General features: G+C 38.3%; 3 protein-coding genes across 3 annotated transcripts in view; 2 read left to right on the top strand and 1 right to left on the bottom strand.

Annotated features, from left to right (window-relative positions):
- Positions 1–1016, bottom strand: part of LOC134663937 (protein unzipped) — a 50469-nt gene extending 49453 nt beyond the window's left edge. Inside the window, exon 1 of the mRNA XM_063520482.1 lies at positions 760–1016. The gene's annotated coding sequence lies outside the window, so the exon portion shown is untranslated. The remainder of the gene's footprint in view (positions 1–759) is intronic.
- Positions 1–16242, top strand: part of LOC134663935 (mitoguardin) — an 80321-nt gene extending 64079 nt beyond the window's left edge. The window contains exons 4-11 of the mRNA XM_063520479.1: positions 8963–9129; positions 9741–9929; positions 10821–10930; positions 11724–11892; positions 12813–12917; positions 13401–13529; positions 14454–14624; positions 16085–16242. Of these exons, the coding sequence (XP_063376549.1) occupies positions 8963–9129; positions 9741–9929; positions 10821–10930; positions 11724–11892; positions 12813–12917; positions 13401–13529; positions 14454–14624; positions 16085–16228 (1184 nt within the window). The 3' untranslated portion in view covers positions 16229–16242. The remainder of the gene's footprint in view (positions 1–8962; positions 9130–9740; positions 9930–10820; positions 10931–11723; positions 11893–12812; positions 12918–13400; positions 13530–14453; positions 14625–16084) is intronic.
- On the top strand, positions 6471–8234 carry LOC134664157 (uncharacterized). Its single transcript, XM_063520745.1, has 3 exons — positions 6471–6966; positions 7058–7367; positions 7628–8234. The coding sequence occupies exons 1-3, from the start codon at positions 6748–6750 to the stop codon at positions 7915–7917; spliced, it is 819 nt and encodes a 272-aa protein (XP_063376815.1). The 5' UTR covers positions 6471–6747; the 3' UTR covers positions 7918–8234.
- Positions 16243–23810: the final 7568 nt, after the last annotated feature.

Here is a 23810-nt window from a genome sequence, read left to right as displayed (position 1 = left end):
TCTATACTCTGAAGTCTTAGCCAATAATAGTCCTTGTTCTAATCAACTTTCGTTTTCACGCTATGTGTTAGTACACGTATGTTGCGTAAAGCATGCTTCACGCAGTTTAACTGCAAGGATTGCAGGTAACCTGCATTGAGCAGGCTTACTGCTACATACTCGCTTATTAGATCGTGAATCGATTTATTTGTCGATTGCATAAGTCTCACCGACGAAACACTCGGAGGAACCGGTTTAACAGAAACGTGTTAGGAGGTCCTCTTCAGTGATCAAATTTTAATGTAGGTGTTATATGTATGTTAATGTGCCGGTAATTTTTATTAAAACTCTTATTTTTCTTATCCTTGTTTTTATATCCCAGGTACTAAAATGACAGTTCGATTGCCAAATTTGTTTTCTATGATCTTATTGATCTTAGTACAAAATTGGTCAATAGCAGGATGAGTAGGTAGTAAATTGATCGATCGAGCTGTCATTTAAATATTATGTGGGAGATATAATATAACAAGTCTACCTGCAAATCGACCTTAATATAAATTATAACAATGACTGTTAACCAATTTCTAAATAAACGTTTTTTTAGCAAATAACTCTAAGAAAATACGAAAGAGTTGCTGAAAGAAGTGTGCGTATTTAGATAATTTAAAAATAACAAACAAAATTTCATTAGTGTCAATACACCGCTCGCTCGATATAGATTGGACAACTGAGCCAAAGCACGAGTCTTCACGCTCAGAATCCTGCTTTTAGGTTCCTTACCTGTAATTTGATTTGATACGAATCAGCCTCAATAAGCGCGGGATGAGATGAAGCCTCTAAGAAAACACAAATCGCGGGTTTTCGATCACTCACTACACTAGCGATGTTTCGCTGAAGCACTTGAAGTTCAATAACTAATGCTGATCCTTTGATGAGAAGTGACAGATGAGGTACATCGGTAAATGATTCTGTAAGTGTAAGGAGCGTTAGCGTTCAGTGTACCGCCGCAGTGCGGAGTCTCCACTCGACTGGCGGAGCGCGAGCGCGCGGCCGCGGCGGCGGCGCCCCGGGTCCGCCCGTCCGCGGAATCGCCCAAGGGATCCGTCGTCATTTCCACAACCATGCATCCTAGCCTAGCATCCTACAGGCATCAAACGCAAGCGTCTAATTATTTTACTTGGGTATTTAATTTATAAATTACATCCTTTGGGTATTTTTGCAGCGTTTATATTATGTCGAGCTTAAGCCTAGTAGAATGCAACTGACGCAACACTAGAATTTAGTTTCTATAATCGAATAATATTATATTTCCTTTATCACTTAATTTATATTTGAAAATTAACAGCGCTACTTATATCTCCACTATTTCCAGCTACCTACCTACAGTAATCATAGCTACAAATAATACTGCTCATACGATCCACAGACACATTATTAGAAACGAAAGTTAAATTAATTTAAAAGTGTACATTTTTCAATTAGAATGTACGAATTCCGGTAATGGAAAACTGAAGTAATGAATAATTCGAACAAGACAAATACTCTAATGAGATAGGTATGGTAATGTAGCTAAGCTACAGGCTTTAGCAGGGCTTCTGATGACGTCACCTTTAACCGGTTTTTGTGCTTTAAAATCACCATTCGTGACCGTGGAAATTCCGCGGCGTCGCGACTCGCGCAAATAACCATTGAAGCAACTGTGTAAATTATATCACTTGAATGCTCGATAAGAAGTGAAATAACTTAATTTAAGTACGAGGAAAAATGTGCTTGTAATGCAAAAGTTCACTTATTCGAAACATACATACTATTGTATTGAGTACCTACCTTTATATGCAAATACTTAGATACCAAGTTGCAAGCAAACATGCCGACTGCCGTGTGCCGGGATGTTACTATAACTTATTCTTGCTATTCTTATTCTATAGTCTATCTTTAGGTATTTAAATAAAAGTAAACAAACAATTTTTAGGGTTCCGTACCCAAAGGGTAAAACGGGACCCTATTACTAAGACTTCGCTGTCCGTCCGTCCGTCCGTCCGTCCGTCTGTCACCAGGCTGTATCTCACGAACCGTGATAGCTAGACAGTTGAAATTTTCACAGATGATGTATTTCTGTTGCCGCTATAACAACAAATACTAAAAACAGAATAAAATAAAGATTTAAATGGGGCTCCCATACAACAAACGTGATTTTTGACCAAAGTTAAGCAACGTCGGGAGGGGTCAGTACTTGGATGGGTGACCGTTTTCTTTTTGCTTATTTTTTGTTTTTTTTTGCATTATGGTACGGAACCCTTCGTGCGCGAGTCCGACTCGCACTTGCCCGGTTTTTTACATTTTCGGGTAGTTATAACATTTATTGATTAACCAACCAAATACAAAACCGCCTGGATCAGTCACTGAACGACCTGACTTTAACCTACATTATTTGATCATGTAATGTTTTCATCTACCCTCAACTGGCATAAGAAGCCATTTGAGGGTAGATTTTGTTGACTTTTATTTATATACCTAAAGATACAAAGTACAAGTGAAAAATAGTAAAATTCTTCATACCTAAATTACCTAATTGATATGAACTCTCGAATACCTACATAGAAAATGTTTTATTTGTAGGTATTAACTCATCTCACAAATATCTACTAATAAATAAGCGCGAATTATCTTGTTATTGTATTCCGTGCTAATTACAAGAAAATAAAACAAGTTATTATGTAATAAAAAAATACTTTATTAACAACTTACAAGAAGGTTATCTTGGTTTTTTCATGCGCCCGTTGATTAAGAAAATAATAATATTTTTTACTGTGTTCAAATAAGCCATGCATGGTTTTTCATTAGGTATTTAGGTAGCTGCAGGATCCAGATCTTTCAGTGCATCTTTGTTCTGCCGACGGATTGACGGATAGCTTCGAAGCTTTTACTTTTACTTGCATGCCTATCCTTTTCCCTGTAGGACTCTCAGGTTAACCATGCCATGTCATGTAAAAATGTACTGTACGTACATACTTTTCTTAACTCAAAGTCAACTCTTTAAGCGTCATAGCTTTAACTATAAGTTATAGGTACGCGAGTCAATAAGATCTGAAATCTAGATTTTAAGACTCCATCTATCCAATATCCTATCAATATACCTACCTACCTACATCAAAATATAGCAACCTTTTGCAAGGGAATGTAAGAGGTTTCATAAGTACTTGCCTTCTTTTACTAATGTTGTGTTCGATTACACAAAACTATTTTCCAATTAACTATGTATAATCTCAATCTCAAATAGCTGCACTACACTGCGATTGAGTGTTAGCGGGCATTTCTCGTTAAATTAATTATCACGGGGATATAAAATTCAAGGTAAATTAATTAAGTACCCACATAATAAAGCCGACACCGGCGGTGTGCCGCCGATTTACATTCCCGGCAGGTGCCACCTTCCGACGACTGTTTACGTAATTATTAATTAGTTTACACCGATATAATTACTCTATTAGAGTAAACATAATTCTTATTTTTAGTTTCAGTATTTATTTATACATAATTAGTGGTACACGAACACATTGCTTATGGCATCAAAATATGAACTAATAATACGGTATTTATTAAATACAAAATATAAGTAATGAATTAATGATGTATCGTATTATCTTTTATCTTTAGGTATTTAATTAAATCTCCTTAAGCCAATTGTAGTGTAGTTTTAGCGCCACTATAGTTCGTTTTTAGCATTAGAAATAAGGTAAACAATCTTGATGTGTCTTTTAATTGAAAAACACATTTAATTATGAATCTAATACGATCATTTATATTCTTCTGCTTTCATAAGTAATCGTTTTTGATTTAAAAAAAGCGTTTTTCAATTAAAAGACGTGTTAAAATCGCTTACCTTCTTGCAAGTTCTTTCTAATGCTAAAAAAAACGAACTATAGCACTATCTACTCTCAAGCGAGTATGTATGATCCAGCGCCACCTGTTGCATGTATAATTAAACGCAAATTCTCGATGCTGTTGTTAGTTACGCTACTCGGCGCTAGATGGCGCTGATATCAGTTATAGTTTGCGTATACTGCAAACAATTATTTACTTTTAAGTTTCTAATAATTGTAAATTACCAGTGTATATGTTTACAAAAATTTACAACATAAAATCACAAAACAGATAAGTACAGAAGTCAATCACATGTATGTACTTTACTTTTCATACCTACGCTCGGCAGTCGCTCTAGGGTTGCGAACTATGTATGTAGGTATGGCTTATGCACAAAAAACTATCGTGGTAGTGGCACTCGTATCTATCGTATCGTATCTCGTATCTAGTTGTTTGATTTATTGTTGAGGAAGAATGGAAATATAAATTAATAATAACATTAATAACTCAAATATAGGTATTTTAATTTTAATGTCATTATAATATTATAAAACAGAAAATATCTTGCGATGATTTCGAGATTGGCGAAATGCACGATTTCTATATTTTAAAGTGTAATAAATTCGCATTCGCATGTACAATGTAATAAATTCGCACTCCCATTCTCTCTGAAGCCACTGGTAGCTTAAAAAACTGGTCAAGTGCGAGTCGGACTCGCGTTTCAAGGGTTCCGTACATCACACAATTTTCAACAATTTTTTTTTGTACGTGTAAAACGTGACGTGAGTGAAACGTCTTGAAAAACCCGAATGAGTCAATCAAGTTTTCAACATATAAGTTACTCTATGGTTTTCAACACATGTAATATGAAGTTTTCTGGCGTGGTGGCTTATATCTCTGCAAATATGCAAAGTAGCTTAGATAGGAAATTAAATGCCGAACAATAGTACAAGTGTCTAAATGCGAAGACTTAAGACCGAGCTCCGACAGGCGTGTCTCACTCCGCGATTTCGTCGCTTTGCTACAGGTAGCTAAAAGTACATCCGTTCGACCCCAATTTTGGGGTTTGCCATAAGCCGCGCGTGGCGCTGTCGCCACCTAGCGGCCATATCTGTGCTGATCGTGACAGACGCGTTTTGTTAGAGAGTGAGTCTTCTGTACCTAGTACTATTATTTATTCTGTGGCTCCGCGCAGAGCTTAAAACTCGGAGCGTCCGACGGGTCGCGCTTCCTACAACTTCCGCAAGTGTTTTAAAAGCGAAGGCCGAAGAGAGATAATACCTACAAGGTGGCCAAAAAATACGCACATTCCCGTAGCCAGGGAGGTTTTGGGATTATACCTACTGAGCAACATTTACTATGGGACCCGAAATCGCGAAAAAAAATGTATCCTTCCATAGAAAACGGACCAGCCAAAACGTATGGAACAGCCAAATTTTTCTTCGCGATTTCGGGGTTGCACGTCGGCAACGGGAATACACTTAGTTTATTTTTTGGCCACCCTGTATAGTGCTTTTTAAAACACGTGACAATACCTAGTAACCTAATCAATCAGTACTACAAGTACCATTGCGGCGGTGTGCCAGATACAGCCTAGCTAGTCGCATTTTTTTATCTACAGTCCAACTCACGCTTGTAGTTAAAGGCACGCCTCTTCGGGACGCTTCGGGTCTTCGGCCTTATGCGGATATCGGCCTAGGGCCTTCGCAATAGCTGTCTACATCATGTTTCACTTAAAGTATTGCGGCTGTGTCCCTAAAAAAACCTAAACCGCATTTTTGTTTTTAAATCCGACTCACGCTTGACTCTAGATTTCTAATAAGTTTTCCTGTCATCTTTAGGTAAAGGACTATTTTGTGTATTTTTTTCAGAATTTTAGACTTAGTAGTTTCGGAGATAGAGGGGGGGGAATGGTCATTTTTTGTCTATTTTCTTGAATAACTTCTAAAATTTTTATCGTAAATTTATAAAAAAAAAATATTTGAGATTCTCACAATGAGCTCTTTCGTTTGATATGTAACACGACATAGTTTGCAAAACTTTGATTTTTAATTTTATGGTTTACCCCCCAAAAGTAGCCCCTATGTTTAAAATTCATTTGTTGACGTTACATATCCGTTTTTGGGTCACAGACTTACATATGTGTACGAAATTTCAACTTAATTGGTCCAGTAGTTTCGGAGCAAATTGGCTGTGACAGACGGACGAACAGACAGACGCACGAGTGATCCTATAAGGGTTCCGTTTTTTCCTTTTGAGGTACGGAACCCTAAAAACGACAATTCACCATTAAATGTTGAATTTAAACAACCGTCCACTGTACGGTTATAATATTTTTTTTTTTGTTTCTCCATTTTTGCACAAAAAAGTTCACAGACGCGTGTCTCAAGCTGATGGCACTCGCGCTCGCAGTGGTCCCAACCGGTCCGAGATATCGTGTCCGTGAGCAGTGTCTATGTGTGCGTTGCTCGAGCGCGCTTTGTATGTAGATTGATTTCTGTACCTATCTATTTTGTGATAAAATTTATTTCGTAGCCATTCCGTAGCTAATCATTATTAATTGCAATTTTTATATGTAATTTTATTTTTAATATATTTTGAACTTCGCGTTGTTGACATTGTTGACGTTCGTTTGACGTAAGAAAAGTCGCCATTACATATCGTGATTACGATTATTTATTTCTTTCATTTCAATAACGATTTGTGAAAGAAATAGCTTGTGTCAAACAAATGGAACAAAATAGCGCGCGGTTATAATTTGTTTGTATTCCAAAGTACTAAATAAAGTTGCACAGCAGCAACCGAAGTGTTTTCTATAAAAATTACGAGACTGCGGTGTTTTAAATCTAAAACCACGGCATAAAAGCTCATAGCCATCGTAGTTTTCGTAAAGTACAAATATAAATGGCTCCACCACGAAGGATTTCTAGAGAGCAGTTGGAGGTGATGATAGATTTTCTAGAGCAGAATAAAGGGATGTGCATGGGGACACCTTCAAACGGTACAGCGGCGTCCACGGCCACCAGTGCCCACAACGCTGTGCGACAAACTTGGAACGAACTCGGGAAACTGCTCAATGCTGTGCCGGGAGGAGCTTTGAAAACTGCAGATGGTTGGAAAAAGGTAAGTACCACTAAATATACTACTCAAAAATACACATTTCTTAACTTTAGTAATGTCTGCTTATTACTAACTTACTAATATGTCTTTACAGTATTGGTTTGAATGGCGACATAAGAGTAGAAAAAAGGCAAATGATGCTAGAAGATTTGAAGAAAATCCTCATGGCGGTCCGAGCAGGTTCGCTCCACTTAATGACTTAGAAGTCAGAGTTTTAGCACTAAGCGGCAGCAACTTAGTGAGATCAAAGTCAAAACCTATTAAAGAGCTAGAAAACATGCTGGCTGATAATTCTGACAGTGATCCCATTGGGCATCATTCTCCGGAAAATATTAAAGCCGAGCCACTGCCAATACACAAAGTTCATAAAACAAGGAGTTCTACCAAAGGATCTGCGGCTCCTGGTATGTTTCTAAAAAACTATTTACTAACGGAAATTTAAGTAATCAATACATCAGTGTTTGTTAATTAAATTAAATATTTCTTTATTAAAGATAACATAATGGTCCACAAATTTGTCAGTTATTTCATATAAATTTATTTAATTAGTTGAGCTTTTTTGTTTGATTATGAGGTTTAAAAAGAATTTGCTCTTGTAAATTGTGCTACTTGCCAAAATCAAAACAAAACAAAATTGTTAAAGCAATTTTTAACCATTTCACAGATGAGGCTAGATCCGTAACACCACCTCCACAATGGGCTTTAGAACTAGAAGAAAGACGAATTGCAGCCGAGGAGCGTATGGCTGCAGCACTGGAGTCCATAGCATCCATTATGAGGCTTCAAGAAGAGCGTAGATCCATGCTAGACGAGAGGATAGCAGACACATTAACATCTGTGGCTGGAAATTTCCAAGAACTCAATAGTGGAGTACAAGAAGCTGTGATGCACTTACAAAGGCTACATCCTGTCCAGTCAAATGGGCCCGATATCAAAGACCATGTCTTCATTTAAACTCACTATGAAAAAATCGGCAGCAATTAAATGTATTTTAACATCTAGTCAACATGAATAAAAATTTAGTTATTACAAATAAGAAATGGTATGCAAAATACAAATATTGTAGCAATTTAATAAGCATTGCAATGATGTAGGAATAATGGTTGCTATATTAAAAAGAATAAAGGCTGGTCCTTTAAATGTTGCACTATGTGTAAACAAAACCAATGTACTTAAATTGGATTAGATTGTGATTTTATGTGAAATGAGCAGTAATTATTAATTTGTATAATAATTTCATCATAAGAGGGTATCAAAAATGATTTAAAGACTGGTTAACCCTGATTTAGTTATGTGTTTTCTGTATAATAAAATCACTTTTTTTAAACTTCCCTGTTTTCATTATGTACTACTGAGTTATTAAGTAGGCTACCTTTTAGTTACAGGTACTGGATAAGTGGATATACATTCTTTTTTCCAGCCACATTAGTTATACCTATTGGGTTGTCTCTACATAGACTTATACAATATTTATTTATTTTAATCTTTATGCACAATACATGAAGGTGCAAATGGCGGACAGTATTATGCTCCTTAAACAATAATTAACATAAAAAAGAGTAAGTACTTAGGTACAGGTATCCATTTTTAAATTTAAAAAATCGGTGGACTTTGTAATAATGTTAATGAATTCTCAGTAAACAATGTGGACGAACTCGTCTTCTTTCCAGCTTTCCTAATACCGATTCTAATCTCGGTTAGGCTCTAGGTAGGCTAGGTACCTACCAATAATTGGGCAGAAAGATTCTGTACGATTTGATTAGATTAGAGGGGCGCAAATCTGGAATCTTGGGGGACCCATCCCAATAGTCGAAGTATTTTAGCTAAAATGATGAAGTGATTAAGATTGATCGGCATTCAAAGCGTATAAAACTACTTTTTCTCGTTGTTGTAGGTGTGTAGGTGCTATCCCAAAAATAGGTGAGATATTGACATAAATGAAGGTAAATGAAGTATATTATTTTGTTATTGCCATTTTAATTTTTTTTCCATCTTACAGGTATGGAGGCCTTGGAGACGAGCATCAATTATTGGGAAGACGCGCTGGCCGCGTTCTCGCTGGGCGCCCGCGGTGGCGTGTCGGGCACGCTGGCGCTCACCTCGCCCGAGGAAGCGGAGTTCTGTCGAGAGATCCAGGACCTGCTGCAAAACGCGTACTTATTACAAGTAGGTTTCTAGTATATGGTAGCATTGGAGACAGCATCAATTACTGGGAGTAGATATGTGCTGGGCGCCCGCGGCGACGGGGGGGGGGGGGGGGGGGGGGGAAGTAGGCTCACCTCGCCCGAGGAAGCGAAGTTCTGTCGAGAGACATCCAGAACCTGTTTCACAACGCGTACTTATTACAAGTAGGTTCCTTATATACCTATGGAAGTCTTGGAGACAGCATCAACTACTGGGAGTACGTGCTGGGCGCCTGCGGTGGCGTGTCGGGAACGCTGGCGGTCACCTCGCCCGAGAAAGCGGAGTTCTGTCTAGAGATCCAGAACCTGCTTCAGAACGCGTACTTGTTACAAGTATAGGTTCCTTGTATATGGTAGCATTGGAGAGTATCAACTACTGGGAGTAGGTCCGTGCTGGCCGCGTTCTCGTTGGCACCCGCGGCGGCGTTTCGGGCACGCTGGCGCTCAGCTCGTCCGAGGAAGGGAGTTCTGTCGAGAGATCTAAGAGCTGATGCAAAACTCAATGTTTTGTTTCATTTCGATTAATGTCTTGTTCTTCCTGCCCTTAATCCCAACTTCATTTTATTTCGATTAATATCCGTATTTGAATTGTAGGAGCGGTGCGAGCTCCTGTTCCTCGACCAGCGCTCCGTCCTGTTCCGGTCGGAGAGCGGCGGCGGCGGCGACGCGGGCTCGGGCGGCGCGGGGCGGCGCTCGCGGCTGCTGTCCACGCACACCGGCTCCTCGCACACGCGCCGCGAGCACCACTCCAGCGCCGAGTCCTTCGCGTCCGCGGAGGATCAGGTCATACTCGTACTTCATAATATACAGGGTGGAAAGATAAGTCGGGCCCTGGAGGGAAACTACCTTAAATCCTTAAGCTGGCTCATTTTACTTAAAGGAGACATTCCTTTATTTTTAAAAAGAAACAAAACTGCATTCAAAGATTTTCTAAAACTCGCTTGCCTCGCCCGGGACTCGAATCGACTAAAAATAAAAAAAAATACAAACTCGCAATTTTATTCTACTAGTCGATACAGTTAATATTAATGATAACATTTCTCCAAGAAACATTAGGTCTTACACTCGTCTGTCGTACAAAATATCCATAAAATCTAATATTTAGTACTTAAGATTTTTTTAGACAAGCCAAATTGAAGAAAAAAAGAAAAATACTTTGAATGCAGTTTTGCTTCTTTTTAAAAATAAAGGAATGTCTCCCTTAAGTAAAATGAGCCAGCTTAAGGATTTAAGGTAGTTTCCCTCCAGGGCCCGACTTATCTTTCCACCCTGTATACTTTGTATACCAGACCCAGCACCTGATTAGACTGGCGAAGCGGTGCGAGCGGTACCTAAGTTCAAGCGACTCTATCAAAATGTATCTACTTGTATATTCTGGACGACGGCGGCGGCGACAATCGCACCACTTCCCACACCACCGGTTTCGTGCCAGCCGTGCGGCCTTAGGATACGACTAGTAAAACCTCACTTACTTTACTACCTATCTACGTCAGGTACCCCATAGCTCTCGGATACCCTACTTATATCGCTCTAAGGGTGGTATTCCACCTATCCAATTTCTTTGTCCAATGCGTATTGGGTCTCAAATTGGACAGGTGGAATACCACTCTAAGTTAACACCGACAGCATAAGTTCTACTACCTACTCATCTTGTGCTTTCTCTTACATTTTCAGGTAGCGGATTTAAGAGAATTCGACGACCTGAAAGATGACCTGCCTGAAGTAGAAAACTTAGAATTATATCAATTAGGTGTGAAACAATTAGAAATCGGCATTCCTTATAGGTAAGTTCCTTTAATTTAAATCTTCATATTATAGCTAATTATACCTAAGTTATTATTTAACCATCTACATGGACCGTTGTTGACACCTTTACCTTGTGATTCAAAATCCGAAACTTGAGTTAACAGCATGTGTTTCCCCTCGGAGTAATTAACAATGGAGCCGCCATTAACAGGCGTTCCCCTCTGTCGAGAATAGGCGGCCAATGGTCAACCATATGTATGGACTGACGTTTATCTGACATGACGTACCCCATTTGATGTGCCCCTCCCCCGCAAAAAACGGCAGACTATTTTGTACCGAAAATTTTAGACATGGCGTCTCCATTGGTTATATCCTCCAAGTGTTTCCCCCTTTAGTTCAGGCACGCATTGAAATGTGACGTACCTATAATGAAAAGTTGATATAAAAACCTCGCACCAATAAACAGGCAGCTCCCGTGCTGACACCTACAGTACACACACGCTCCTTAGACAACACTTTAAGCTCTCTATTGTACACATATTTAATTACACAAACGGGTCTACCGCGATATAATTTCATTGCTGGTGCAACTCACCTGAAACGTCGGAATTTAAGGTAAAAACAATGAAATTATGTCGCGGTAGACGACGGTGTAATTAAATATGCTCCTTAGGCCCACTTGCACCATCCGAATAACCCGGAGTTAAGCGGCTAAACCGTTAACCAGTGTCAAAGTGTACTGATAACCATGGTAACTCCAGGTTTAACCGGTCAACCCCGGGTTAGAGGAATGGTGCAAGTGGGCCTCATAGGCACATATGTTATTGTCAGAACCCTGCGCACGGACGTGGTGCAGTGTGCGTCCGACTCTGAGTTCCTGTGCAAGCTGCACGCGCTGCGGCTGGCGCTGGCGGCCGTGTTCCGCGCGCCCGCACACTGGGCGTGGTTCGTGGACGCCGGCCGGCAGGTGCTCACCGACCTGCTGCTCTACGCCGACAAGGTAACCTGATAACCACCTGAGAGGGGACATTTCACGTTAGTACCTACGGCAATTAGACTACTTCGTTCATCTAAAGGCGTGTCTCCATATTGCGCGGCAAACTATCGAACATTGGCTCGCGAGGCAGCCGCGCGCAATGGATACCGGGTTGGCTCGCGAGCCAACGCGGTCTGATCGAGTTTGCCGCGCAAAACAATCACCTCACTAGAGTTTAGTAAAGTTAATAATTTACTACACAGCAAATGTACCTAGTAGTACATCTATAAACTGTAATAAATGTCATATACTAAAAAAAGTGACCATCGCGGCAGGTGCCTGTGCCATTCGGCCACCGGACCGGACCACTGCGGCAGAGGTCGAATTTTTCCAAGTATATGCACTTATTACTGAAGGCTTATGGCGCCCCCATATTTTCTGAAAATAATTTAATTTGTTTTATAATACTTCTAATAGTAGGTAGGTACCTAATGAGTTAATTTTTTCTTACTGAAACAGCTGGTAGACCTAGCTAGACTAAGGATCGATTGTATTATTGATATTTTGGACATAATTGCGTCTTTAAAAAGCTTGACAATTCTCTAAGGTGTGAAATCACAGTTACCGACGCCATATTTAGCGGTAATCAGTTTGTTTTATTGTGCATGGTGCAACCCGCCCTAACCACAAGAACATTGGCTCACACCTGGAATAAGCCTCGATAACATACCTATATTTTTAATGTTGATGCATTAGATGTCAGTATTGGCCGAAACGTTAATGCAATTAACCATTTTTGGCCATAAACCATTATAAATTGAACTGTAAACTGTAACCGTCCGTTGCCGATTATGGTTCAATTTATAATGGTTATTTGCAATTGACGTTTAGGTCAACACTCTGTTAGATATTTGCCCCACCAATAACTAGTTTTGATGTTACAGGAACCCAAAGAGTTTCTAGTTGCATATGAAGAAATGGTTACGTGGACATCGGATCCCGCGAACTGGGCCACAATTGAAAGCGAACTTTCCAGTAAAGGAGTTAAAGTAAGATTTTCTTCATTCATTCTACTTCCTAAGTTCCTAAGGATGGTATTCCATCCGTCCAATATATTGGTCCAATATGTATTAGCGTATCACATTTTGTTTAATGAGAGAGCGAACCGCGATGCACATTGAACAAAGAAATTGGACAGGTAATACCACCCTAAGGCAGGCGTGGCTCATTCCGCGATTTCGTCGCTTTGCTACAGGTAGCTAAAAGTACATCCGTTCGGCCCCAATTTTGGGGTTTGCCATAAGCCGCGCGTGGCGCTGTCGCCACCTAGCGGCCATATCTGTGCTGATCGTAACAGACGCGTTTTGTTAGGGGATGAGTCTTCTGTACCTAGTACTATTATTTATTCTGTGCCTACAGTAGACTACCCAATGTGTCGAGCTGTATAGCTCTGGAGATTTGTTGGTCCATGTATTACGATTGACTATCGCCAATATCGCCATTGTATTAAGCGTACAACGTTATACCTACAGGTGCTGTCGTTCTACGACGTGGTGCTAGACTACATCCTACTAGATGCCTTCGAGGACCTGGAGTCGCCGCCCTCGTCCGTGCTCGCCGTCGTGCGCAACCGGTGGCTTTCAGATGGGTTCAAGGAGAGCGTGAGTACCGATGTTATACTTAGGGCATAATGAAAATTCCTGAACTGGCCACTTAGAAAAAATAAGTCGTCTCATATATCAGAATCCAGAGACTTTCAGTATGGCCCACGTACTGTTCTGTAACCTGCTGAAAACGAATCCCACTATTGCTAGCGATAGTAGAGACAAAGAGAATTTGAAATAAAGGAATATTGTCAAAGTAAAAGATGTAGTCATTTCACTGCCATCTTTCGACACAAATTATTAACACTTTATAGAACGTCATTTGACTTTGCTTCTTAGGCCCACTTGCACCATTATACTAACCCAGGATTAAGCGGTTAAACCGTTAACCTAGTGTCAAATTGTACTGGTAACCCTGGTAACGCTAAGTTTAACCGGTTAACCCCGGGTTAGTGGAACGGTGCAAGTGAGCCTTAGTTTTTCACTACCATGTGTTAAATTTGTTAAATGTATAAAAGTATCGCCATCTACTCGACGATAGGCCAAAGGTATTGTACCTACCATATTTTCGAGAGATGGTATGATACTTTCGGCGTAGATGGCGATCCTTTTTGACATTTAACAAATTTAGCACATATCAGTGAAAACGTAAGGATCAAAGTCAAAAGGCGTTCTAAAAGTGTTAATAATTTGTGTCGAAGGTGGCAGTAAGTGTACTGACTACATAATTTACTTTGACAATATTCCTGTAGTCTAAATTCTCTTTGGTAGCGATGAAAGTGGCTAAGGACGGGAGGTAGTGAACTAGTCCGCAAAGCATTTACCCCCTTATTCATAAACGTTTACTAAAGTTAACAAGCCGATAATGATCGTTTGTCCCTTTCTGACGTATTGGTATGATGGAAAGGGACAAACGATTACTATCCGCTTGTTTAGTAAACGTTTATGAATAAGGGGGTTAATGTTTATCGTTTGTTTCAGGCGCTAACGACGGCAGTGTGGTCGGTGATCAAGGCGAAGCGGCGCTACCTGCAGTACCCGGACGGGTTCATGGCGCACTTCTACTCCATCTCCGAGCACCTGCTGCCCGTGCTCGTGTGGGGCTTCCTCGGCCCGCACGAGCGGCTCAAGGAAGTGTGCCGCGCCTTCCAAGTAATTATGCTGAGTGGCTTGCGCCGGCTAGTGGCGTAACTATACCTAATGGCTCCTCTACACGATGGGCCAACGCCGGCCACTCCAAGGGACGCATTTATGCGTTAGAGGGAGCAAGTGATATTTCTATCTCATTCTATCGCACGGCTGCGTCCCTTGGAATGGCCGGCGTTGGCCCATCGTGTAGAGGAGCCATAATAGTAATAAATGCATAGTTAAGCAACTGGCATGGGCTAAGTTGCAAATCTCTTAACGGCGCGATTCGGGAAATGAATTAGAGATTCATTAGACATTAATTAGTAAAGATATGTGACGTTCCACTGCAAAAGGTATCTTATGGCGGTTGGCGCTTACGCTATTATTAACGCCGCTCCAATATTCTGCCGGGGCAATGGTACCTTTTGGCGTGGAACGTCACATATATTTATTATTTCATGTCTAATGAATATCTAGTTCGTATCTCGGGATCGCGCCGTTAGTATAAATTTAGCACGCAACACCTTATGGGTCTAAATGGTTAGTTCATTTTCTGGGCTAGTCGCCGTCGCCGCACATAGGATCGTAGGACTCCAAAAATGCAGATATTGATAATTCATTCTAAGCTCAATTTCGGTTAAGTTGCAAGAATTTCCTCAGTGTTCGATTAAATTAGCACGAGAAAAAAACTAGTAAGGTAAACGTATTGGTGCTCGACGCGGTCCCAGTACATGTCATCTTGAAACTTAAGTCATTGTCAATAGAGGTGACAGCAAGGTCTGATCCATTGGGCATTAGCATGTTTACTTTACCTTATTGTACGTTTACCTTATAGCAGGTCGGGATAGGTAGGAGGCTCAAGGCCGTCGAGTTCCGGAGTGTACAAGAGTGGAAAATGTACCCATTATTCCGAGTATTCGCTATAATGATATGGCAAATAGTTGTAGATGTTATCTCAGGGCTGATTTAAACGGCGCTCGAACTCGCATGCGATTTAAGTTACATTGCCGACTGTTTACGTCCAATTCAACCGACCGATCCAAACCCGCAATGGTATGAAACTCGCATGCGAGTTCTCGCATCGTCTAAATCAGCCCTAAATGTCGATATAGCACACAAGTTTATAGCCCCAATGAACCATATTAGTACTAACAGAAGGTCGATTTTAGTATGTTTTTTTTTATAGTTCGTTTTCTTTATTATTAGAAATAAGGTAAACAATTTTGATGTGTCTTTTAAGTGAAAACCACATTTTAAAAATAGTTATGGCAAATATGTAACAATTATGAATCAAAAACGATCATATATATTCTTCTGCTTTCAAAAGTAATAGTTACTGATTTTTAAAAAGCGTTTTTCAATTAGAAGACATGTCAAGATCGCTTACCTTCTCTCAAGTTCTTTCTAATGCTAAAAAAAACGAACTATAGTAATTAGTGAGTTTTGCTTGTCACCTGACGCTGACGATAATGTTGTGTCCCCAGGCGGAGATCGTGGGTTTCATCGCGGACCTGTTCAGCTTCCAGCGCTCGCGCTACACGACGGTGGAGGAGCTGGCGGCCGACGTCCTGCTGCACGCGCGCGCGCGCGCCGCCGCGCTCACCGGCAAGCTCGCCGACCGCGGCTAGCCGCCCGACCACACCCTGACCCCAACTATGCTTAAACACGGATCCGTGCGTGTGAGTTAAAATCTATTGTTTTAATGTCAAGGTCACTTCAATGATCAAATTTGACAGGCCGCAGACAAGGGGCTAAGCGACACTTGCACCGTTCAACTAACCCGGGGTTAACCGGTTAAACCTGGAGTTACCATGGTTACCAATACAGTTTGACACTGAGTTAACAGTTTAACTGCTTAACCTCGGGTTAGTGTGATTGTGCAAGTGGCCCTAAGTGGTTACAGGTAGCCCAACTCGACCCTAAGTGGTTACAGGTAGAGGCTGCTTTTCCATGACATGTGTGAGAGGTAAACGGCATACTGTCTGGCCATCTTAAACTCGAAAGTAATCACCATTAAATATATCAGAGCGAATAGGTGTTACAATTAGATATCTAAGCGAACCACTATTATCAAGATTTCTTAAGACTAATTCGTGCTTCGAATCAGACAGCTAATATTGGTGGCACCATACATTATGCGTTAACACTATAGTTCGTTTTTTTAGCATTAGAAAGAACTTGCAAGAAGGTAAGCGATCTTGGCACGTCTTTTAATTGAAAACCGCTTTTTAAATTCAAAAACTATTACTTATGAAAGCAGAAGAATATAAATGATCGTATTAGATTCATAATTGTTACATATTTGCCGTAACTTATTTTTAAAATGTGTTTTTCAATTAAAAGACATATCAAGATTGTTTACCTAATTGGGTCATTCCATAAGAAACGCTACCAAAGGGTTGAAAAATGAAAAGTGGTTTAAGAAGTCGAAACTAACCTATTTCCATAGAAAACATACCGAACCTATATGACACAAAAAAAAACCGAAAAAAAAATGTTTTTTTATGGTAGCTCCTGTACAAAAAAAATATTTTTAATTTTAATTTGCATTTAATCCTGTGATGTGGGGTGTCGTTGGATAGATCTTTCAAAATGAATAGGTGTCACCATCAACAAGTTTTTGATTAAGTGAATATTTTCGGAAATATTCGCATCGAAAGAAAAATAATTATGATATCTTCGAGAAACAGTTTTTATTGTTAAGATAATGTATTTTAAAATAATTCAGCATTTATTACTTATATATTTAATCGAATTTATTAAAAAGACAATAATTTCAATAAAATGAGCGATAATTTCGTATAAATCTGTCTTAATTTCGTACTCGTAACACCCGAAACGAACCATGAGTAACACCCGAAACAGGTCATTTATTTTATTAAAATTAAATAAGAAGTGATACTAAGTGTTACTTCAGTGTTTCAGTAGACTATACTAACTATTATTACTTGACATAAATAAAACTGGAGCTTACTTGATAAAATTCGCTTAATTATGCATTTTGGTACTGATGGTCAGAAGGTATAGGCCAATTCGCGTAACGCCCGAAACAGCTACTTTTTAGTGATTCTCTCGTTATTTCTCTTATACTTTAATAATGTGCGTACAGGAAAGGAAAATATTATCAAAGTAGTAGATGAATCAATAGTTATAACCTCCTAGTTCCTGTTACAATATCGAATAAAACCTTATTTTATGAGTTCAAGTGTAACACCCGAAACGGTGGAATGACCCAATTTCTAATGCTAAAAAAAACGAACTATAAATGTCAAAAATCTACATTTGGCAATAGGGGGTGTTACTGCAATGTTCTGCCGACAGAGTGCAGCATTAAGCTAGCTAGTAAACCATAGAGTAACGTATACATACTGTGCCTTAAACTGTTTTTGACAAGTTTTCACAGACAATAAAATATGACGGCGGTTTGTTAACAAGGGCCTACCGGGAAACGCGAAAATCGAAATTTAGCTATTTGCGTCTTTATGGCTCGAATATGCAACAGTGATAGAAAGGTTGGATAACAAAATTTCGATTTACTTGTTTCGCGGTAGGCCCCTAGATTGTGATGGATTGTGGTAGTGGCGTCCCCTACGGAGTGTTTCGCGTAATATTCTCTATTGTCAAAAATTTTCTTTTGGCAACTCAGTGACCACAACTCATATAATAGCGCGATATGACTAAATATTTTAACTGTCAAACTAGGGTAGGAGGGTTTTTGGACTAATAGGTACATATTTCTCTATTACTCGTTGCCATTGGCCAATTCTCATTTTTTTTTGTTACCTTTTCCAACACCAAATATGGCATAGCAAAAATTTGATACACACATATCTAGTGGAAAAGCAGCCTAACTGTTGAACTTACGCCACAGATATGTCAAAGCAATCAAGGTGCTCACAGATATCTGACGTTATTGTGAAAGCTTTAGAGTACATATTCACATGTGTTTAGAACTGTAATTAGTCTTACAGAAATATAGTAAGACAAGAATGCTCACTCCATACATCAGTTTTGGTACAACAAAGACTATTATTTTCATAGTCGACATCTCTAGCATCGAATAGCGGAATTATCAGTACTGATAATCCCGCTAGATGTCGTCTACAAAAATACACTATGTAATATGTAGTCTTTTTGGTACCGAAACTGATGTATGGAGTGGGCCATCAAGTTAGTGCAGTTGCAGATATATTTTTAATTTCACACACGGCTGGTTTAATGGCTGGTTTAATTAAGGTATAAATCTCACACAGTTATAATAATAACTCAGTAGTTTAGAGGGAAACCTTTGAATGAATTAAGAACAATTATCTATTTAGGAGTATTGTAACATTCCTAATGCAATAGGCATGTCAGTACGTTCTCTACATTCAATATTATGTACCATTATGCAATTATGCATACCTACAATAAACTGAAAATCGTAATTAGATTCCAAAAAAAAGTAAGACAATGTTGCCACTGCAATAATTTGTTTGTAAAATAGTAAATTCCTTTTTATAAATAAACACGCTAAGATAATTTATTTATTGGTAATTTTACTCCTACGATTTAAAAAAGTACTTTTATTTACTTATTTTTACATGAATACTAGACGCGCTACTAAAAAGTGTCAGCATTGTCGTACTTTTTTTGGAATCTAATTATGGTTTTTAGTATACACTCTTGCTTAGGCCCCCCCCCACATCTGGCGTCTTTCGAGCGTCGGCGTCTGTCGGCGTCGGTCCAGCGCTATGGAAAATGACGTCGCTGCGCAGTTGCGTCGACGCTGCGTCGACGTTGCGTCGACGTCGGCCATAGAATTGTAGACGCCGACGCTCGAAAGACGCCAGATGTGGGGGAGCCCTTAAGCTTTTATCGAGCTAAATTCCCTATTGTGTTCGAAAATATCCATTATTAAATATTAAAGTACAACTTACCAAATCTACAACTTATCAAATCTTATTATTGACTAACAATCACAACTTCAATATAAGATATGAGAGTCACGTTAGAGTTAAACTGAGCTAACTCTGCAGCGATCGATAAATACAACACCACAGAAAAAAGTATGAAATATTCTTGATACTTGTGATTTATTCTGCCATTAACCGATTGTGAAAATCAGGTATCTACATTGAAATCACAAAAATGCGGAACATGTACACTATACCTTTTAGACGTGGTAAATTTTCTTTGAATTTAAACCTTGGTCTAAACTATTATTATATTTTCGAAATATGTATGGTACAAGTATTAAGATGTCTCATTCCACTTACCTGTTATCATCGTGTCTTAGTGACAGCTAAGAAATATTGCCATATACATATATCATTTTAAGGGGTTGTTAAATTACTTATTACGCTGCAGAGTTAGCTAACTCCAGTAATGTTTTGACATACATCTTGTAAACCTTAATGCAAGACGTTAAGGTCTATAATTGATCGTGTCACTTATTGTGTATTTATTTGTACCGTATTAGTACAATTTTAGATCTAAGTTAAAAGTGTGTAACTACTTTATTATGCTTTTCTGCTATCATGGTGATTATTGGGTTAACATTTGTAATTTAAGCTCTATAGTTACCAAGAAAAGTCTGCAGCGATATTGATAGCTCACGCAGTTTGACGTCAGCTAACTCACTGCAGACTTTTCTTGGTCTAGGTCTACAATTACTGAAGGTTCTTCATACAGGTTTTAGACTATCACCAGGATTATTATATGTTAAAGGAGAATCAGGCTTTGCAGGAGGCGTAATCAACTATTTCAAATTAAAATATGCTGTTAAGCAATAACAATAATGTATCAAGCACATAGCATTTCCGTAGCACATAACACATTATTGCTCAATCATAAAATTACTATCCTTTTGTTATCCAGTGTCTTTTTAGACTTCTAGTACAACAATGATATGTTGTCTTATTAGACTTCTAGTACAACGAAGGACGCAAAAATACCTGACACAGTCTTATTTGTAGAGCCATAAGAGTGTCACATATTTTTGCGATTGCATTGTTATTGCAGGTGACTGTACCAGTCGCCATCTGATATATCGGAGCTGCCAAGGTGCTCAAAAATATCTGAAGTATCTGAACACGCACTCAAAATAGAGTCGTGTTCAGATATTTGTGAGCGCCTCGGCCGCTCCGATGTATCTGATGGTGACTGTACAGTCAATTAATGTGGTGCTAGCTACTCATACCAGAATATATTGATGCTAACATAAAATCTGAACAGTGAAAAACCGTCAATTGCCTTCCTCGTTCAAGTAATTTATTAACTTGTACTGCCCAATAGAACAATTTATGTATTGTCTTGCATTCCATTTTGACATATACGTAATGGGTTTTGGCATTTCTGTAGTTATTTAATTATGTGTAAAAAATCATAAATCTGGCGAGATGCTGGAGAGTCATTTTCACATGATCAATTGTTGTTTATAAATTTTGGTTTGGTTTGGTAGCTGTTATAAAACTTATAAACTATAAGAAAAAAAAGCGCTATTTTTCAAACTGGAAGGGTACTACAATGAGAGATACATACAATTTATAACCTAGAAATGCCAAATGTCGCAAAATTGTATTAAATTGAATTGACATATACATATTATCATATCCTTCCAGTTTGAAAAATATTATAGTGTATGTAGGGATAAGCGATCTAAACGCCAGCAAAGAATACCTGAACAATGCATTACTAAGTATTTAATGTATTCATAATAGAATTAATAGAGACTACGGTCTAATACGCTCTTTAAGCCATCCAAAAAATTAACACTAGGGTCGGTTGCACCAAACTGTTCGTATCGTTAAAGAGTTCGCTAAATTTTTATCTATGGAAAGTTTCATAGTAAAGCGCCGGGGGGCGCCGGCTGACGTTGATCAGTCTGTCAAATGTGGTTGGTGCAACTGGCCCTTAGTGAGACTGAAAACAACCTTTACCGCTCTTTGGAATTCCTTTGAACTGATAATTTCTTTGTGCGCACTATATTACAATTACTGTACTTACAGCGAGCTGCAGAAGTGGCCATGCACTTTTGCAGCTGGGTGTACTTGATCATAAATACGGTATCATAACTTTAGGTACTATAAATTGTATCTAACCCTTGAATTAGGATTTTGCCATAACATTCTTCGCTGGTCGTTCAGCTCCCTTCACATGTATTGTCTTAAGTATTTTACACTTGAAAAAAAAAAACATTGACAATATCATATGCATTTTGCTAGATGAACTCTGAAATGTATAAATAATCGTATTAGCTAAATCTGTTGAGTATCCTGTAATTAAAATGATTTGTAAAGCAGTAAATTATAAACGTACATATTTATTGTTAATTAATTTGTAAATATTAATATAGAGAATAACTAATTTGGTGGCAGTTTTTTTTGTATTTTATTTTTTCGACATTTTTTTTGTAAATATTAGAATCACCGATTTCAAGCTTATGAAATAATTTAAGTGTGTTGTAGCAGTTTACTTTTTGTTAATATTATACCTAGTTGTATGGTAGCTTGGGAACTACAATGATTGAATATTAAAAATAAAACACATATTTATTAGAAAATTTAGTAATATTTTACATAATAATAACGCTTTACCTTGTTTCTTAAAAAAACAGTGTAATTTTTTTACACGAGGTGAATAGAATATTTAGATAGGTAAGTAACCTATTACCTCTTGAATGACAATAATACTTGTCCAAAGCACCGAGTATATTGTAAACGAATATAAAGTATAAACTTCCTATATTTATTAATCTACGGAAATACATCTGTGCATTTGAGGACTCCCGAGGGATATCATTAACGTGTAAATAAAATTTTAATAAAAACCTCGTTACAACTCATGATTGATCGAGTTTTAAGCCAATTTTTTAACTGAAAGGAACAGTCTTACTAAAATATACTTTCTTTTCTTTAGACAACCAAAATAAATAAACACTGGTATAAAGAAAGCCTGCCAATTACCATAACAATAGATAGACTCCAATAAGAAATAAACATGTTAGTTTCAATAGATTTACGAAATCAACAATTATTTGGTTTAGTGCACAGCAATTGCGATAGTTCTAATGGTTAAAAATAAATCTAAATCTAAAATATATTTTACCGTTATTTGTCTACCAACTCCAACAGTCATTTAATATATACTTTATAAATGAATTGCCAGGCTTTCTTCAAAAGATATAGCACTTACGAAATAGTGAGAATCGATAAAACTACTCGTCGAGACTAGACACTAATTACAAAATCTGAAAATGATCACACAGACACTCAAAAGAAATGCATGCATTCGTCTTATAGTAAATGGAATCACTCTGACGTCGGGACCGAGACCCGGCCCGTTACAGTCAATATATACAAAAGTAAATAAAATGGACTCTTACAAAAGATACAGAGTAAACTAGTCTGAAATGTTTTATTTGCGTATTGATCAGTAATCATTCTCTGCGATGAACATCACTTTAAACACAGGAATATTGCTTCTTGATGATGTACCTTCAATAGCCGCAAAATTGCATTGTCGATGCAATTTTGCAGCGGCTTAGTAAACATTTCAGCACAGTCAAAATAATAAAACTAATGATGACGACTGGAAAATAATGAATGCGACACTGTCAGATATGTACAGTCAGCAGAAATAGCACCATCCAATTCAATACGTAAAAAAAATGTAAAGTTGTGGATATACACTTTGTCCATTTACTATCTGTTACTGACTGTACTTATCAGGTGACAAAGTACGAATGGAAACTATGTAATGATTCGAATGAAATACACGGTATATTAGCTATTAGGAGTGGCAATATTTTGAGTAAGTGAAACATTATCATTCAGAATTGTATAAATGATACAATGGACCAGAGGCGAGTAAACAAACTTGCTAATCACCACAAATTATTGTCTCCTGAATAGTTTCAATTGATTGCGATCGAAGTCAATATAGTTCATATAGTGACGCCATCTAGTGAAACTTCTAGGAACATCACTCTGTATAATACGACTTATTGTTTGTATTGCATGTATTTAGTCTATGACAAATTCTTGTTTGGAATTTGACAGCAAGTATAGACGGCGCTGAAGGGCTCCATACAATATCGTCAGGTGACAAGCAAAACTCACTAATTCTCACGACAGGGTCATAGCCCTAATGAACCATATACTACAATAAGGTTAATTTTTAATTACCACTACAAGTTCATAGCCATGGTGAACTATAGTACTTACAGAA

Source organism: Cydia fagiglandana, chromosome 4 (genome assembly GCF_963556715.1).
Source record: "Cydia fagiglandana chromosome 4, ilCydFagi1.1, whole genome shotgun sequence".
In the NCBI taxonomy this organism is placed as follows: domain Eukaryota; kingdom Metazoa; phylum Arthropoda; class Insecta; order Lepidoptera; family Tortricidae; genus Cydia; species Cydia fagiglandana.
This window is presented reverse-complemented; position numbering and strand designations above follow the sequence as displayed.

Coding starts and splice junctions, on each gene's coding strand:
- LOC134664157 (XM_063520745.1), top strand. CDS start 6,748: ATGGCTCCACCACGAAGGATTTCTAGAGAGCAGTTGGAGGTGATGATA. Junction 6,967..7,057: donor CTGCAGATGGTTGGAAAAAG/GTAAGTACCACT, acceptor ATGTCTTTACAG/TATTGGTTTGAATGGCGACA. Junction 7,368..7,627: donor CAAAGGATCTGCGGCTCCTG/GTATGTTTCTAA, acceptor ACCATTTCACAG/ATGAGGCTAGATCCGTAACA.